Source organism: Pseudoliparis swirei, chromosome 14 (assembly GCF_029220125.1).
Source record: "Pseudoliparis swirei isolate HS2019 ecotype Mariana Trench chromosome 14, NWPU_hadal_v1, whole genome shotgun sequence".
In the NCBI taxonomy this organism is placed as follows: Eukaryota; Metazoa; Chordata; class Actinopteri; order Perciformes; family Liparidae; genus Pseudoliparis; species Pseudoliparis swirei.
Window position 1 is genome coordinate 5,175,308 of NC_079401.1, and position 19,513 is coordinate 5,194,820.

The 19,513-nt window shown below is 46.6% G+C and overlaps 1 protein-coding gene across 2 annotated transcripts; it reads right to left on the minus strand.

Moving 5' to 3' along the window:
- Positions 1–441: 441 nt before the first annotated feature.
- slitrk6 (SLIT and NTRK-like family, member 6) lies at positions 442–19,144 on the minus strand. Of its 2 annotated transcripts, XM_056431214.1 has the most exons (3): positions 18,925–19,144; positions 18,660–18,780; positions 442–4,360 (listed from the first exon to the last, which is right to left on the minus strand). In XM_056431214.1, exon 3 carries the CDS (start codon positions 4,343–4,345, stop codon positions 1,829–1,831), a length of 2,517 nt encoding a protein of 838 aa, XP_056287189.1. In that variant the 5' UTR covers positions 4,346–4,360; positions 18,660–18,780; positions 18,925–19,144; the 3' UTR covers positions 442–1,828. The 2 variants fall into 2 exon arrangements, with proteins under 2 accessions (XP_056287189.1, XP_056287188.1); XM_056431213.1 differs by having other exon boundaries at positions 18,660–19,144.
- Positions 19,145–19,513: the final 369 nt, after the last annotated feature.

The window sequence follows — 19,513 nt, forward strand, 5'->3', positions numbered from 1 at the left end:
CATACAAATCCATGAACATTTATGTATCCGTGCTGGTGGTGGTGTGTGTGGGGGTGGGTATATGTATTATATTTGAATGGGAGTGCTCTGTGTTTTTTTCCAGTATCTTGCACTGCAACGTCATGCTGTTTAAAAAAAAGGCTCTTCAAATGCATCACCTGTGATGGAAAATAGAGGAATTATGGAGGGTAAAGCAAGTTTGGTAAAAAAAAAAAAAAAGGCCAGCAGCCATTGTTGTGTGATTAAGAACGAGGTTTGAGGCATCGTGTGTGTGTGTGTGTGTGGGGGGGGGTTCAATCATTCACACAGTGGGGGGGAACAAACATACATCCATATGCACCGCGGAGGACTGGACCAATCAGGAGAGAGTTCCACGTCACTGTGCAGTATCCATAAGATCATGGGTGTGGTACACGTTGTACTTACCATCAAGTACTCCAGTTTTTTCTGTTTATATTGCAACTCTTTATTTCCTGTTTTCAGTTACAGCTTCGGTTTATATTCTGTACAGCACTGAAGGCACACATAAAACAAGGATATAATGGAACATAGGTATGTACAAAATATACAGAATAAATAGAATCATTCGAATGAGTCGAGTAGAAAAAGCTACAGTGTGTGTGTATGTGTGCTGACATGAACCGTCTCGAATGTGTTCCAAGGAGTGCGCCGTGTCAATTCTGACAACGTCAACATCGCAAATGTCAGTCGCTTTGAAGCAGAGGAAACAGTCGGCAGGTTGTCGGCAGGGTGGACCGGAGCCGTTGGGCAAACAGGTTCATGAACACCGCCCCCCCCCCCCCCTCGAGTCGGTCCCGGGGGAAGCAGGGGGCGCTCCTGAATACCGTTTGGAGTGTCGTCGGACGTGAAGACGTTGTGAAAACACCACATCTCTGCATACGCCGACACACACACCGAATGTTCGTACATGTTTGTGACTCTTTTTTTTCGATCAGAAAACAGAAAAACTCAAAGAACTCTAAAGTTTCAGTAGGACTTTGTTGATTGTCATGCACCATCCTATGGCATTTGATTAGTGCAATGCAGTTTTCTTTTATTTTTACAAGATTTTACAATATAATACACTGTACTTTTTTTTTTAAGTGCTGGATTTATCGATTGACAGAAAATCAAACATCCTACTCTGAATGTCACCGGTTTGAGTATAAAAATAAATAAAAGGACCTGTGCGGTGAACTGGATGGAACACACACACACACACTCTTATCGCCGTTTTCCAATGTACAGTTGCTGACTTTACGGCACAATGAGCATTCTGGTTCCAGCGTTCCAGCTGGCGTATGTTGACAGAGGGCGTAATCAGGTCACATCTGGAGTCAGGGTGGGCTGATTAAACGGCAATTCTGGGTCAAGCAGCGATTGGAATTCACTGACTTCTTACCAAACATCTGCTTCATCCTCAGGATGTCAGACTGCTGTGTCTGTGTGTGTGTGAGCTTTGCAGATCAATTAATTTAGTGGCAGTGCGCCATGGAAATGTATTTAATCACCAAAAGCTGACTGAGTTGAGTTCAAAGAGGGTTTCAGCCCTCACACACACACACACTTCTTTAAGTTACATTTGGCCTACATGACGACGCCGTTCACCAGCTACATCACATGGCTGTCAACGGAATAAAAGGTAACACACACTAAACCAGTTACATTCTGTGCTACAATTAAACTTAACGTGATGTGCCCATGATGTATATATATATATATTTATATACAGACACACCACACTGTGGAAAGGAAAGGAGGACCAACAGGACAAGGCACTTGGTTGAAAACATCATATATATATATATATAGTTGTTTTCTTTTAAGTTCAGTTAAATGTAGTTTGATGCTCCAGAACCTCCAAATAGTCCGGCTCGGTATGCAAGTTCGCCTTGAGTTCAAAGTACTCGTTCTTCGTTTGCTCGAGTGTGACCTTGCGCGGTCGCGAGTACATAATCGCCTCCATGAGCTTCAGCTCCTCCTGGTGCCCCGGCACCTGCATGTCCACGGCCGACTGAAGCCGGGGCATGTTTTTCCGGAGGTACTCCGTTATCCCGAGCTGCTGCAGCTCCTTCTCCCGCTCCAGAATGTTCCGGTACAGGGCGGTGGGGTTTCCCAGCGCGGCGAACTCGGCGGGGCACTCTCCGGCCATCGGTCGGAACATCAAGCCGGCGTTCCCCGTGAGCGGGGACGTGTTCTCCTTCTCCATGATGCTCCGGCACAGGTGGTGCTTGGCGCCGGCGTCGTCGAGGCCGTAGTCCAAATCCCCGTCGTGCTCCTTGTGCTGGGAGCAGTAGGTGGGGTTGCGGCAGATCTGGACGGCGGGACTCTGCGACCGCTCTTCGTACAGCGTGGCCGACCCCGTCCTCTGCGTCAGGGTGTGGTGCGTCGTCCTCTGGCCGTACATGCTGTAGTGGAGGTGGATGGGCGTGGAGGAGCTGCCAGAGTTCTCCCGGGGCTGCTGCTCCTCGGCCGCCTTCTTCTTCGCCCTCCGCCGCCGCCGGTGCACCACGAACACCACCGAGCCGGCCGCGCAGAAGATGATCGAGAGGATGACCATGAGGAGGCTCAAGATGAGCACGGACAGCGGGACGGTGTCCATGAGGGAGCCGAGCAAACCGTCGGGCCCCGGGGTGGCCGCCGCGCTCTCCTCCCCATCAGGGGACGCGGGGTAGTAGGTCCCCAGCCCGGGACACAGCGTCTCGTGACGGAGGCTCCTGAGCTCGGACTGCACCACTTTCTTCGGGGTGTGACACAAAATGGAGCCCACCACCGTGTCCTTCCGGAGTTTCTCCACCCATTGTTTGAGGCTGAGCAAGTCACAGCTGCAGTCCCAGGGGTTGTCCTCGAAATAAATCTGCTCCAGCGAGTCGAGTTGATCGAGCACGTTGCTCACTGGCAGGTGCATGAGTAGATTTTTCCTCAGGTTTAATTTGGTGAGGGGCACATTGCGAAATATCTGCGCCGGCAGAGAGCTGAGCAGGTTGTTATTTAATGACAACAGCTTCAGGTTGGGCAGGGGATTAAATGTGCCTGGGGCAATCTCTTTGATAAAGTTGTATTCCAGATACAGGTATTCGAGGTTGTGGAGCCCCACGAACATCGCGGAGGACAGTTTTTCAATCCGGTTGCCGTTCAGGTAGAGTTTTTTCAAATTGCTCAAGCTCAGGAACGTCTCGTTGTCGATGAAATCGATTCTGTTGTTCGCCAGGTTGAGCAACTCTAAACCGTCGTATGTGACGAAATCGTACTTCAAGAGTTTCTGGATCATATTCCCCGTCATGACTAGTTTAGTGGGGCTTTGCTGGAGTATACCGATTTCCGATACTTTTTGAATCCCTCGGTCCTGACAATGCATCAGAAAGCCAGCCACGGGGTGATCGTGACAGGAGCAGAGCTCCACGCACGGGCTGCCGGGAACGTGAGACTGCGTCGGCACCTTGGCGTCGTCTTTGGCGTCGTTGAGCACTTTGGATGACGGGGTGACGACCATATCCAGCGACTTCGACGGCTCCTCCAGGTTGATGTCGGCGTGGGACGGGCAGAGAACGTCCCGCTTGACTTTAGCCAGAATGATCCCCTTAAGGTGATGCGGGGTACTGCAGACCACGTCGCCGATCGCCGACTGGGCCCTCATGTTCTCCATCCAGATTTTCAAATGGAAAATATCACAGTCGCAGATCCACTCGTTGTCCTCCAGGAGGAGTTCCATAATCCGTCCGATGTGCTCCAAGAAGCCGACAAAAGGCAGCGTCTGCAGCTTGTTGCCACGTAGGTCCAAGTGGGTGAGGGGCACGAACCGGAAAATGTTGTTCGGTAAAAACTCGATGGAATTATCGTTGAGTATGAGGACCTTGAGGCGGATCAGTTTGTTGAAGGCCCCCGGCTCGATGACCCGGATGAAATTTGTGTCGGCTTGGAGAAACTCCAAATTCACCAGACCTTGAAAAGTGTCCTCTTTCAGAGTTACGAGGAAATTGCTATTTATGTGGAATTTTTTCAGTGAACGGAGAGTGCTAAAGACTCCCGGTTCCAGCTCTTGAATGCTATTACCCCCGATGTGCAGCGAAAGGGCATTCTTAAGCCCCTCCATTTCCTCGGCACGGAGCTCAACCAAGTCATTTTTGTAAAGGTTCAGGTGGAAGGGCACACCTGCCGGGACTTTGATTTGGGAGATTTTGCTGATGTTCCTCTGCTCGCAGTTGAGATGAAGGATGCCATCTTTGTCCTCGCAGGAGCACAAGGCGTCACAAGACTCGCTTATGGACGACGCCTGGGAGGGATGGCTGTCTTGGGATCGGGCTGCGGTGAGAAACAAGCCGATGAAAAGGATGCAGGGCAGCATTTCGGTCTCAGATATCTGTGAAGGAAGCATAGGAGCGAGGGAAGGAAAAAAAAAAAAAGAACATTAAGTGCATGTTGTTCATGTATTCTGAATAATGATTACATTTGAATTCATGAGAAATTACAGTCAGTCCTCATACAAGTTTAATGTGTTACATTACATGACCTTTGGTTGTCGTATACGTATAAAATTACATTTAAGGGTAGAGGATATGCATGAGTCGAAGTCACATTTGACTGGAAGGATGTCATTTGTTATTGAATTGTCTTCATAGTACAATAGAATAGATTTTTTTTTATAGTAAAAGTGTATGACAAATATAAAAAGACCAACAGTGCCCACTATTCAACATTCATTTAACAGGTTTATCCTCATGTATCTTCATAAAGTTAACCCTACGTGGCCATTAGAACTGAGCAATGTTCTCTTGAGCAGACAAATCCTTATAATCCATATTATTATCATCATTAGAATCCACAGTATCTACCAGGACACCGCGTTGCCACCGAGTAAACACATTTCACCCGGTGAGCAGTGGCAGTAAGACGCCATCTCTTTCCAGTGGCTCACACTGAGATAATGGTACATTTAAAGAAATGACTTTCTCATTTGACTGATTCTCCTGCCCTTCATACTCCGACTCGTCTGCACAAAGACCTTCTCGGTGTGACTCACACAAAAGGCAGAACTCGTCTCTGTCCCTGCAGACTCCATGTCAAAGAAACATTTATTAAAGACATTTAAAATCAAAAAAACTGAAAATGAATCTTTATTTTTCCGCCAATTAACTCACCCCACTGGACTAAAAAAGGCGCTAATCACGAGCCGCGTCCGCTATTCATCAACAGGATTTCTCGTGCGGTTGTACCGATGGGGTTATTCCACTGTTCCCCATGCAGTGAAAATCACCCAGGAGCACAATTAAACAAATAAAGTTCAACCGAGCTGTCATGAAGAGACTTCAAACTTCATACTGAGCAGGATCCACGCTGAATGACAAGCGAAAAAACATTTGATTTTAATGATGCGAGGCCAAGGTGACATCTAAAACCATGACATTAATTTGACAAAGATCACAATGGATCAAAGGGTGTGGATGGGGGTGGGGGAAGTAAAGACATCTCCCCGCGATCACGGATAACGAGATATGCGACATTCGCTCCCAGAATTCTTCAAAGGGACGAAACATGGAGAGAAGGCAGGAAGGCCCAGCTGTGATATTGTTCGCTAATCCGATTAGCATCTGGAAAGCTGCGTTCTGAAGAGGCCAGCCTCGATCAGCCGATGTGGAGAACACGAAACCTCCGAGTCATGATCCATCTATAACTGGTACTCCATTCTCTCTTGACAAAAAAAATACTTCCCTGCGTCTCATTGACATTAAATAAAAGGGGGGCGTGCTGATTGGTGTTTATCTATCCATCGTACCTCACTATATATACTCATATACATCTATTCATTTCAAGACTCTCGCTGTTCAGACAACTCAATTAGAGACCCACTGAAGCCCTGTGAGATCTCACCCCATGCATGCGTGCGTGTGTGTGTGTGAGTGTGTGTGTGTGAAGCCTACCCGTCGCCCGACATTAAATGAAAAAGAAAAAAAAGTACAGGGCTGAGGAGGAAGAGGCAGCAGAGGGAAAGTGGAGAGGAGAACTCTTTTGATGGGATATTTATCACACATTGAGGCTTTGTGCAGGCGCTGTAACACACACACACACACACACAATATGCTTTGGCCACTTAGAGAACCATAAATAGTATGTTTATTGACACATTACTTTGGGCCAGCTACATGTTTTATTCCCCTGATGCAATAACGCCTCCCATAATTTCGTGGAAGTGCAATGCCGATAAATTGGAGATGCCATTTTTTTCCCCGGGTTTGCTCATCGTCCGATACCTGCATTTCATCAAGTTTCTTGCTGAAACATTCCGATAAGATGACATTTTGAACTCGTCGCGATAACATTGACACTCTCCCAAAACTCATTTTTGCTGCGTGGAGCTTGAACGCACCATCACGTCACTCAGGTGATGTAGCCAAGCGTGAGCGTGACTCACAGAGCAAACATTAAGAGTTTCACCACAGGTGCGTATCCATCAGGCAGGGTGTACGCATCGGGTAACCCCCGGTCCAGTTCTTTAGACCGTTTCACGGCGACGAGTCATGAATACACTTGTTCGCACGCCGCACAGATGGCTCCGCGACGAGTCACAATTTTAAAACGGTTTCAAATATATTCGCCGATGTCCACCGCGGCCAATATGCCCGACGGTGAGAAGAAGATGGAGATCAGCAGCCCACGGACCGGGCTGCGGAAATATCACCAGCGACCCCCGCACATCACTCACTGATGCTCGAGTTCAACCTTTTGACTTCATTGCTCCCCGAAGGGATTTTTCTCTTTCCTACGTATGGGGTTTCTGCTCCGAAAAAAAGGCGGAGGAGTTCTGCAGCAAGCGACGATTTAGTGTCTTGCTCATCGCTGCGTCATTAAGGCGAAATCGTAATTTAAAAAAAGGGCAGGAAGTTGGGCTGGCCACCGCGGCTCGATGACGCCGTCCGGCATGACGCTAGCGTCTTAACGACGACATTCTACTTCGTTTGCTCTCGCGACTTTTCCGGTCCGTCTCGTTTTTCAATGAATGAACGGGCAGCGCCAGACATCCACCGCGACTTGTGTGAGGACAATGGTGAGACGCATTTGGAAATGTCTCGCCGAGCGTGTGATCTTTTCAAAAGGAGCACTGGTGCCCCACGCCTCCGTCGATGTTTGCGCGCTGCGTGAACAAAAAAAAAGTGCCGCCGCGTTGTCATAAGTTGGCAGCGGGGGGAACCTGCGTCCCGAAACTCCTGGATTTTACGGCTCAGGACTGTATTTTCAAAAATAATATGCACACAGTGGACGCCGTGTTCTGTCCTCGTCACCGTCGGAGGAAGTGAAGCGCGCCGTAGCCACGAATAGCCCAAAAGGCAGGAGCCTAATTCCTTTCACTGTAGCGTGAGGCGACTTGATAATGAGAGTACGAAAAAGGCTCGTTACATCCCTCGTGGCGCCCGACGGACCCGTCCTCCACGACTCCATCCGAACTTATCGAGTGGATTTCATGCGAGGTCTTTTTTCGCATTCGGAGCTGCAGTCCTAAACATTTCGTGAGCTCGGGCCTCCTCATTGCTAGGCTACCTGCAGTGCTGCTGATTTATGGTGCTCGACAACAGGGCGGTTGATGGAGTCCATTTTAATTCACCGAAATCTGAGGTTCCCTGTCAGACCCCGAATGAATAGTGCGTATTATGCCGGGGCGTCATCGGCATGTCTGAAATGTAAATGTAATCTGCACTGTGATGGATCGCCCCGAGCAGGTGTGAATTGTTCTCTGGATGAATATTATGATGAGGAGGATGAGTAGGGTAGGAAGAGTAATGGCAATCATGATCCCCCCCCCACCAATAATTGAACATGACGACGTGTAAAAGGCGTTTTCCGCACTTAACGACAAATGAAGCGCAACTGAGATGTGACATGAGCCTCCCTGCAGTTATTTATTTCACGTATTAATATGTAGATACCTCAGAATCCCCCTCAAATAACATTTCAATATCGTTTTTTTAAATATCGTGCAGCCCTAATCTGTGCATTAGCTGGAATGAGAGTGGAAGCGGTGCGATATATAGAAATATTTTGACTCGAGTTGTTACAAAGATTGCTTCCGGTCCGTGGTATATACTTTGAAAAAGTTACATTTTTCTACCAGCTGGAGCAGAGATCCCGCCGATGGGCTGCGTCTGCGGCGGCGCCGCCGAAAGCTACGTCGGCCGCGCTCTCGTCGCGTCGCGCAGAGGTTCCTGGCGGCTAATCACACGGCGAGATGAAGAGCGCCGGGGTCCTCTCCGCTTTTTTCGGGGAAGAAACCCCGCGGGGAGAGAAACCGACGCGGGTACAATAAAACGCTGCTTTGTTTTTTTACGAGATATCTCGTGTACCGTGCGTCCTCCTCCCTCGCCGTTTACGGCTGGCGGGCCTACATTTCCGAGAGCGAACATATGCGTGATGGAACTAATAATAGAAGCACAAAGACTGCATGGGAGGAGGAGGAGGAGGGAGGCTGGCTCTGCTCTCCCCTGACTAACGTGATTTGCCAGGCTTCCATATCAAATGGTCTGTTTAACTAATGCGCAGTAATTAGTTCTCCGGAAGAAGAGCGGGCCAGCGGACCCCCGGTGAATAGCGGCGTCAAGGTACATGTTGTGAGGGAAGCCATCTGCACCAAACAGATGGAGATGTTCACCGTGTACATGATTGTTCCCGTAAAAAAAGAGGAACGCGTTCTATTCAGGGGGGGGCGACGAGTTCCCCGGCAGGACCGGTAATTTGCAGATAGATTCATGAAAGAATAATCCATCTGCAGCCGGTTGTCAGGAGACGCCATAAACAAAGCAAAACAATGTGAAATAAATATATATTCTTGGACATTTTTCCCCCCTCGTGATCGTTGATTTCGGAAGTGATTATTAATGGTGTCAAGTTGAGCTACAGCAACTATACAGGGGACTTTCATTCCAAATTAAGTGGTAGTTTCTTGACAGTCGGGGCCCGCACAGTCCTGCTTCTGGTTCCCACCCTGTGGTACGCATTCAGAAGAACTACGTATGAAGAGCCAATCTTCTCCCCGAAGGTGCCGTTCAGGTCACATTATGAGGCATCTGTGTGGTATTGACTGTTTTGCTTTAATAAGATGTGTCGAAGCATTCAGGAGTGTTCAGCCCGCGGTAAAGACGCCCTATGTAATCGTCGGTTTGGTCGTCCCGTTCAAAGAGAGTAGCCGCCCTCGGGAAGAAGGCAAACGGTAATGACAGTCTTGTGATTCCTTCCATAAATATGTGCAGATGTGACCTTCAGACTCAAAAGGAGCCACGCGTTATAGTCGGTGCACCGAGGGTAAACGATCGACAAGGCGCAAGAGCGTCCGCGCCGACAGGATTTCGGATCCTCGTGCAACTCATCGATGTCGTGCGTCATTCTGAGAGCAAACTTTCCACCATTTTGTTTCTGACCAGCCCATGAGCAAAAAGAAAACATGTCTCGCACGTCCAACACGAGCAGAAAACCAGGGCTCTCAAGTGTCACGCATTTCGGTCTTAAGTCACGCACTCCCGCCACACATCGTATTTCTCACGCTGAAAAAAAAACTCGGCTATTTAATGTTTTAATGTGCCTCAGGGCGCAAACATGAGCTGGCCGCGCTGCCCTCACCGTGGAGGAATCAAGCGCTCCCCTGGAGTTCTGCTGTGAGGAGCCACTTATCAGCCAATCAACAAAAAAAAATGGGCTACACAATAGCCAATCAGAAAAAACCCCGTATCTGGGTAAGATTTAATCCAGCAACCAATGAAAATAAAGCATCCTGGAATTGGGGGGGGGGGTGCTGATGGAAATGTCACTCTTGGCCGTCTTCAAAACTTGAGAGCCCTGGAAAACTGAGAAAGAATGTCGGATCTAATAAAAAGAAAGCAGGTGTTCTCGATTCCTACCTGTTTTATGACCGATTACAGTGTGCACGGCGTGTTTTTTGGGGCATATTTACACTGTGTTTACGGATCGTCGACAGAACGCCGCCGACTCTCGCCGGACGACCCGCTCTCAAGTCGGAAGCCGCGGTAACGATCGCAGCTGCTGGAGGATGTAGTGATTAGTAGCAGCTGAACAGCGGCGTGGCAATTAGTCGGGAGGCCGACTGTAACGACGCACTTTAGGCACAGTTTGATGGTTTGTTTGCCACCGATGGTGACGGGACGATAATCGACGGCAGTCCTGCATTCAGTTGTGTTTAAAAGCTGAGACACTACAGGGGGAGATGTAAAGCAACCAATAATCACCATTAGAACGTCCTCAGTTGACAATGACGACGTGAAAAACCTCTTCGGCCATGTTTACGCTAGCTACGAGCTAGCGTAAACATGGTTATAATGGATAATTTATTGGCCTACTTTTATAAATGCAAGACTTGCAATCAACGTTACGGTACTAATCTGAGTTAAGGCTGCCATAGTGGCACCGGTTTTCGGTACCTAACCCTGCTTCTGGCATGTTGTTTACCGATGCAAAGGATGCTTTCTCTTATTAAATATGCCTAAATTCGCATACATTTTTCAGAAATCTGATGTAGAAAATTGGACGGTTCAGAATTCTTGTTTCATTTTGTTGACGTTTTTCAGAGAGGGGATTTTGGCTGTAGGTTTTTTTTTTATTATCATTCAATAAACATGAAATTACTGTCAACAGCCATGAATTTTTCAACATGTTTTTTTGGAATAAAATGTTGGACAAATCCGTTGACGGATGACAAATCGCTCTGTAAAAACCTTGAGAATTCTGATAGGAGTACAACTGTAGACTTAAGTGTGTCTTTTCGTGTCAGTGCTGTTGGAGAGGAACATTCTGGCTTAGAATTCAAGAGAAAAAAGAGGCCTTCAACTGAAATATTTTATAAATTATGTAGGACACGACATGTGATTCTGACGTTTGGTGAACATTGGACAAATCTATAAATGCCAAAGGAAAGAAGTCTAATAAACACCTACACGTGTATATTGTCTTTCCACTACATTCAAAACAAAGGCAGGTTTGTACCTGTAGTGACTCGCCATATTATAGCTGATGTAGTCGAGAACTTGGAGCTTATGCACGTTCCACGAGGAGAGCGAAAAGAATAATTAATCAATAAAACCAACAAAGAAAGCTGTCCCGGCTTTAAGCCCTGTGGATTAGCTTTCAGCTAGCCTAGCAGAAACATATCCAAAGTTCCCTCGGATCTCGTGCCGGAGAAAAAAAGTAATAAGAGGCCGGAGGATTATCTCAGTCACGGAAAATGTCGTACCGTTTGGGAAACACGCACGAGCAAGTTCCACCTGCAATATAAACACAAATATATATATATACACACATATATAAATATTATAATATAGAATAGAATATAAATATATTATATATATTGCCAGTTTCATCTGCAATATGAATAAATAAATATATATCTATACACACATCGATATATATTAGGGATTCAAGATTCAAGATGTTTTATTTGTCACATACACACACAGGGTGTGCAGTGAAATGAAAGTGGCAATGCTCAGCAGGAATGTGTGCAAGCAACAAGTACACACTATTTACACAAAAAAAAACACATATTTATTTAGTGTGTGTGTGTGTGTGTGTGTGTGTGTGTGTGTGCCTAAGAGGGACAGTTGTGTGGTCTATGGGGGGGTCCTGGTGAGGTCGGAGTTCACAGTCCTGATGGCCTGAGGAAAGAAACTCCGTCTCAGTCTCTCTGTTCTTGCAGCGTGACTACGGAGGCGCCTGCCTGACCGCAGCAGCTGATATGCACCGATCTGATCGGCGCCGATTCATATCGGCCGATATTCCCATTATCGGTTTTGATCGGCGTTCTCAAAACGGCCGATCAGATGACGTAACATCTGCGACAACTATCAGACGTTTCAATCGCGGCGCACCGCAACGGAGACGATGCGCCCGGCGAGGGCCGCAGAGTGAGAGGTCCACGAGGGGATCCTCACCACCGAGCGGCGTCCCCGTCCCCCGAGTTGAATCACTGGGTCAACTCAGCCGACTCTCACATGTCTGAGCCCCTATAGACTGATGCTCACGGTAAACGCATTCGATCGGGAGCGCGCGAGGGTTTTGATAAAGTTAGCGGAAAGAACCACGTGAAACAACATCCGTTTATCAAAATAAGATGTCGACAAATCATTCACTAGCATATAAAAGTAAACAATTAACTTATTTTGTATCTTTATAGATCGTTTCTGAGATTTAGCTTAAATTATGCTAACATTAAAACATTTTTACTGTACCAAGGAAGAGTTTATAAAAATAAGTTAGACTTTTGTATGTTAAAAAAAGTCCTGTATATAGATTTCCCCAAGAGTTCAAGGAAATGAATGATGCAGATGTGTTCCATACATATCTGAAATCCCCTACAATAGCAATCAAACTATTTTAATGTATCAATTAGGACATTTTTCAAAGTAAACGTCCTCAATGTTTAAAGAAATCTGTAATTTCTTTAATGTTTGAGTTGCTTAATATATGTATTTCCTCATAGTCCTAGGCAATAATGCTACACAATAAATAGAATGCTTCAATCGACACCGTGATCGGTAATCGGTATTATCGGATCGGCAGATACTGATTTTAGTGATCGGCACCAAAAACCTGATCGGTGCATCTCTAATATATATATTTACACATTGTAGCAGGTCTCACGCCCCTATCCGTGGGTTTCCCCCAAAAGCTCCAACGATCAGCCATGACCAAAGCGACCAAGGTTCTGTTTAGAAACATTTCTTTATTTTATTCTACCAGCGCACACACAGCGCAGACAGCAACACTGCGCCTCTGCTCACTCTGCCCTCTACCTCCAGCACTGCTGCCCTTTTATATCAGCAGCATCGGCTGCTGACTGATTGTCAATCAGTCAGAGCAGCTGACTGATTGACAACCAGCCAGCAGCCGAGGCCAGATTGGAGACAGCTGCCACAACATATATATATGTGTATGTATATATATGTATATAAATATATATATATGTATATATACGTATATATATATATATAAACATATATATATGTATATATACACACATATATATATATATATATATATACACACACACATATATATATATATACCTCCTGTTCTGATTCTCTACCCTCACGCTGTTTATTGACTCAACACTTCCCATATCGGGGTCACTTGAAGTTGCTCTATGATGCGGAGCCAGCAGAGCAAACCTGCACGCCGGGCGGAGGCAGATGCACACGCAACGAGATAACAAGACTTGTTTGGAACTGCCGGAATGAGACGACGCCGACGCCAGCCGTCAACAGACGGAGACCGAGAATCTGGGTTGATGGGGAGAAAAATATTTTTATTTTCTCGCAGAGTCCTGGAAGAGACTCCACTTAACAGGATGAGCTGGTTGGAAAGATGGAAGAAATCGATTGATGTCAAGTCTGTATGCAAATCAGTGCAGTTCACTGTTGTATTTATTTTCGTATGACATGGCGGTTGCCTGTGTTTTGCCAAAAGACAGGAAGTAAGAGACAACAACAACCCTGAATGATGCAAAAAACTGCATTAAAAAGCCGGATCTCTGTTAAAAAAAGACACGTTTCAAGATAGACTTATGGGATCTCAGTCCATTTTTTTTGATTTGGGCTGATATATATAAAATAAAAAGTGATACGTTCAAATAAATGTCTCGTTTGGCTTTGAATAATTCATGAGAATCCACCTGAGGCAACAACGTTAATGCATATTTCAATCCGAGGTAACTTGTTTTTCTGCGCCGATTTCCCTTTTCAAGTGGCCGAGTTAATTGAGAGCCTGATGACTGAACAACGGCAGCGACTCGAGCTGACCTGCATCGTCGTCCGGAACGAGACCTTTCAAGACCAATTAAGCCGGAATGCCACAACGGGCCGTTCCGAGGAGCCAGACTGGATTTTAAAAAAAAACTCCTGTTCAAACCTGCCTGAAGGACAAATGCTGTAATGACACAACATCGACCCATAATTCACTATTTATATTTGGGATGGATTACTGCCTTCTGGGCATCTAAAAAAAAAAGAAGAAATCATAACAGACTAAAACTAGAATGGGCACTCGGTAGAGCGCATACCTTCGCATATCACAAGATTGGGCATTGAATTATGAACATTTTGGCATTAGTTGCATGCCAATTGGACAAAAATGTATCGTGCTATGGTAAAAAAAAGAGTTTGACCTTTCCATAACCTTGACCTTGACCTTTGACTCGATTGATCCCAAAATCTAATCAAATGGTCCCCGGATAATAACCAATCATCCCACCAAATTTCATGCGATTCAAGAACATTTTGACCTGTTCATGACCGTTGACCTTGACCTTTGACCCGATCGATCCCAAAATCTAATCAACTGGTCCTCGGATAATAAACAATCATCCCACCAAATTTCATGCGATTCGGTTCAATACTTTTTGAGTTCTGCGAAAGATTTTGACCTGTTCATGACCTTTGACCCGATCGATCCCAAAATCTAATTCAATTCAATTCAGTTTATTTGTATAGCCCAATTTCACAAATTACAAATTTGTCTCGGAGTGCTTTACAATCTGTACACATAGACATCCCTGCCCCAAAACCTCACATCGGACCAGGAAAAACTCCCAAATAACCCTTCAGGGGGGAAAAAGGAAAGAAACCTGAGAGAGAGAGGAGGAGGAGATCCTCTCCTAGGATGGACAGATGCAATAGATGTAATGTGTACAGAAGGACAGATTTAGAGTTAAAATACATTCAATGAATATGACAGAGTGTATGAATAGTTCATAGTAGGCATATTCCACATGGAGACCCTCCGATCCATCAGGCAGATGGCGCGGGGGGAGGAGGAGGAGGAGGGAGTCTCAACAGTACAGAGTCATGAGCAGGAATTCCACGACCCAGATCGATCCATCAGGCAGATAAATCTATCTTAAGTCTACTCTTAAACGAGGTGACTGTGTAACTGGTAACTGTGTAACGAGGTAACTGGTCCCCGGATAATAAACAATCATCCCACCAAATTTCATGCGATTCGGTTCAATACTTTTTGAGTTCTGCGAAAGATTTTGACCTATTCATGACCTTTGACCCGATCGATCCCAAAATCTAATCAACTGGTCCCCGGATAATAAACAATCATCCCACCAAATTTCATGCGATTCGGTTCAATACTTTTTGAGTTCTGCGAAAGATTTTGACCTGTTCATGACCTTTGACCTTTGACCCGATCGATCCCAAAATCTAATCAACTGGTCCCCGGATAATAAACAATCATCCCACCAAATTTCATGCGATTCGGTTCAATACTTTTTGAGTTCTGCGAAAGATTTTGACCTATTCATGACCTTTGACCTTTGATCCGATCGATCCCAAAATCTAATCAACTGGTCCCCGGATAATAAACAATCATCCCACCAAATTTCATGCGATTCGGTTCAATACTTTTTGAGTTTTGCGAATAACACGCATACAAATAAATAAATAAATAAATAAATAAATACACGGCGATCAAAACATAACCTTCCGGTATTTTCAATGCGAAGGTAATTAGAGGCATTTACAGTACAACACAGCGCGTACCGTGCTGCACGTGTAATAATCTGCTCCCACGTGAACGCTCTCCGAGCGGCGGGCGGGCCTTTGAACGTGAGAGGGAAAAAAAGAAGACGATTGATGGACGGGCGACAGAGGGATGGGCGGACACATCGACGCCCGTCACGACTTGTCTGCTTTCAGGAGGACAGTCGGGAAGAAGAAAAGAAAAAAAGAACATAAAACACGCCGCGTTGGTATTCCTGAGACGTCGCTTTGAGACGTCGATCGAAGAAAGAAAAAAAAACACGGCTTTCCCATTAACCGCCGAGGCTTTAAGTGGCGCTCCTGCATGCCAAAACGAGGCTCCCGTCGTGATGAAGTCGGGAGCGCCGGCCCAGAGTGGAGAAATCTCGCGGAGTCCTGCGAGGACTTTAATAATAACAGATCCACAGGCCTGAAGCGCCCACCTCCTATATATATGTCAGAGAGCTTTAGAGCAAGAAGGACTCTTTTCTTTCTTCTTTTTTTTGTGTGTGTGTGAAAGAGGCGATTTTCCTCCAGGTGGTTGTAATAACACACAAACACACACACACACACTCACACACACCTGCAACAGAGTGATGCAGCACAAACAGGCAAGAGCTGGTTTTAATAACACCGAATACCCTGGAAAAAAAGCATTTCACGGGGAGTGCTCCTCACAGCGCGAGTCCGCCCCGCTCGTTTACACCAATTTGCCCGAGCCGTTTACCTCGCCGCGCGGAGCAGATGATGCCAACGACCGGGCTTGACGGCGCAGCGGGGACTCCTCCACCCCTTCTCACCACCACCCCCTCAACACCTGTTTGGAGGTCACCGCCCAACAGTTGCTCGCGTGCCCATGTGACACTTGTTTGGGAGCTCTCGCGAGACGGAGCGAGACTTGTTGCGTCTGCGTCCCCTGCACTCCATCGCTCCCATGTGCACGCTCCCACCCCCTCCCCCTCCAACCCTTGTTTGTGCAAGCGCACTGGGGCTCTGACCGCCCATCAACACCCCCCCCCCCCCCCCACTCGGAGCGCCCTGCAGTTGTTCCCCGGCACCAATTACGGCCAGGACTCGTCCCCCCGTCTCTCCCCTGCATCGGAAGTGATGCGGCCCGGCCCTGCAGGGGTCGACACCACCGCTCCACCCACATGTACACACACACACACACACACACACACACAGAGAGCGCCCACCAGCGCCCGCGGCTCTCCACCGCCATCCTGGAGAAATGGTAATTATGACATCCGCCCACTCAAAAGAAGCGAGAGATGGTTCAACTCCCCTGCCTCCTCGTTCCAGACCTTTTTCTTTTCTTTTTTTTCCTCATTCTTCTCCTTCGTTCTCTCTTTGGACCGAGTCAATATCCGGTGGTCATGCGGTGCTTTCTCCATGTCACCGAGGAGGCAGGGGCTCTCCGAGATACCCGTAGGCTCCCGATGTCTGGAAGCAGTGCGCTTTAATACAGTTTCACAAAGCCCTCCTGACGACTCTCACCGGTTTCCTTTTGGCTGTTTCCCACATTGCGACTCCCATCCCCCCCCCGTCACTGCAAGAGGGGTCCCAATAAATAACAGTTTGTTGTTGGTGTTCAGCCCCTGGCTGTCTTCACAAATTCAAACACTCATATGCAGACCTCTTAATTTGAATACAACTTTCATGAGTGAGCGGCAACACGAGCAATTAATAGCGTACAATACTCCCTGTGTGAGTCCGCCCCCTTCTTCAACGATTCGTTAAATTGGCCCTCAAAGCAACCGTCGATAATTAATCTCACACTGTTCAGAAACGTGAGGCTTGAGCGGTCCATTTCTGGCACGGGGGGGCGCTTATAACTAAGCTATTAACTCAGCGATTCATCCGAGCAAATAATTGGGGCCCAAACTCAATTATGCAATCCACAACTAACAGTTAATTAGACACTTCTTCTCCCCTCATTAACTTGTATTCAAGTAGCACTATAACCTCACTCTCACATTGAGGGAGCGGGGGTCGATTAGATTAGGCATGTGCAGTAAAGAGGTATTTAATGCGGCCCGATTGACAACGTAACCACGTGAACGCTCGATGTTAACGATGTTGTGGGACCCCTGATTAATTTAGATGAGATCGACACAACATGCTTCTGATAAAGGAAAAAAGAAGAAGAGAAGAAAAAAAACTCCTCCTCTCTGATTGGCTGAGGGCCGTGATGCAGTCCTCATTAAGCACACCTGCGACCACGGAGGGTAATTACAAACGCACATACGCCGAGGACGCGCCCGTCGGCGAAGACAAATAGAGCCGCGTGACGCCGCACTGGGTATCGAACACGCGGCGTGCCGGTCTTGATTAACATGCGCGGAGGATACAGTAACTGCACGTGGCACACGGCCAGGTGTGCTCGAGGTAATGGAGCTCTCCCCCCTCTCTCTCTCTGCTTCCCTCTCTCTCTCTGCTTCCCTCTCTCTCTCTGCTTCCCTCCTTCCTGTCAAGTCACTTTTTTCCCCTCCTGTCAGGACATCTTGGTGAAATGCTGCTCGTGGTGAACAACTAACGCTTCATGTTGACACCTCAGTCCACATGCAGTACTGTGTATTTCACAGGAATATACTTTCTAGGTATAACCCCCCCCCCACACACACACACACACACACATGAAGGAGGACACTGCTGTGTAACATACTGCAGCTAGTTGGAACCTGCCCATGGACACCTGGATTCCGTAAGACTTTTAGACTGTTTCATTATACAACAGGATGAAATCTTCCATTAAGCACACCTGGTCATAACACTAATTAGTAATTGAGCATATATATATATATATATATATATAAATATTACACAATACACTCATATATATAACACACACACACATATATATATAAATACATATGTATATATATTACACAATACACACATATATATATGTTATATATATATAACATATATTATATGTATATTTCACAATACACACATATATATATATATTACACATATTACATTATATATATTACATCATATATATGTATATATGTGTGTGTGTATATATAGATATATATATATATGTGTATATATAATACGATACACATAAATATATATATATATGTATATTACACAATACAAACATATATATGTAGTACAAGTGACTGCTATGTGGCTTACCGTCTTACACAGGTGAAAACAGGGGGATGCTATTCCACATGAGTGTCACCGTCCTCGGTCCATCAGGAGGGGACCGACGCACCGGAGAGGGACCAGCCTCCTCCACACTTTCTCTCCGGTCCTTGAAAGACACCCCAAAAAAAGAAGCTTCGGACCCTGAGAAACTTCACGGGATCCGTCAGTCCCCACTTGTCCTCTCGGGTCCACAGTCTTTTGACACCGCTGTCACACACACACACACACACACACACACACACACACACACCGAGTATTCCCTTTTGCGCGAGGAGCTCGCGGAGACTCTCGCTCTCTCTCCCTCCGGTCCCGGGATGCCCGAGTGTCGCCCTCCTCCCGGAGCCTCCTCGGTATTAATTAGGATTAAGTTGCAGCTGGGGGCCACGGGGACAGCGCGCTGCTGTGGCTCGGAGCTCTCTGGTCCGTCCGCTCTGACGGGGCCACTCTGAAGGATGAGGGCGCGCACCGGGTCCAGCTCATGCGCCGCGCCGCGCGCTCTGTGCAGTTATCCAATCTGCGATGTGTTGGAGTTGCTCCGCAATTTGCATGCTGTGGAAGTGGACGACCCAGACTGGAAGCTGCGTCAAGCCAGGAACAGGAGATAGAGATAGTTCCGGTGATGCCTTTCACAATAAAAGCCCAATGCTCAAAGCGAGCGCAAATGTTTTTTTTTGGGTTGCGCCCTTTATCACACAATCCCCTGAAAACATGCAAAGCATGAGATAAGCTATCATAAATACTTTAATATGGAATAAACACATTGTTAGATTGTTAGATTAATTAAAATGAGTATTCTGTACATGTTTCATCTCTTTCCAACCAAAACGTCATGCTATTTT

Coding starts and splice junctions, on each gene's coding strand:
- slitrk6 (XM_056431214.1), bottom strand. CDS start 4,345: ATGCTGCCCTGCATCCTTTTCATCGGCTTGTTTCTCACCGCAGCCCGA.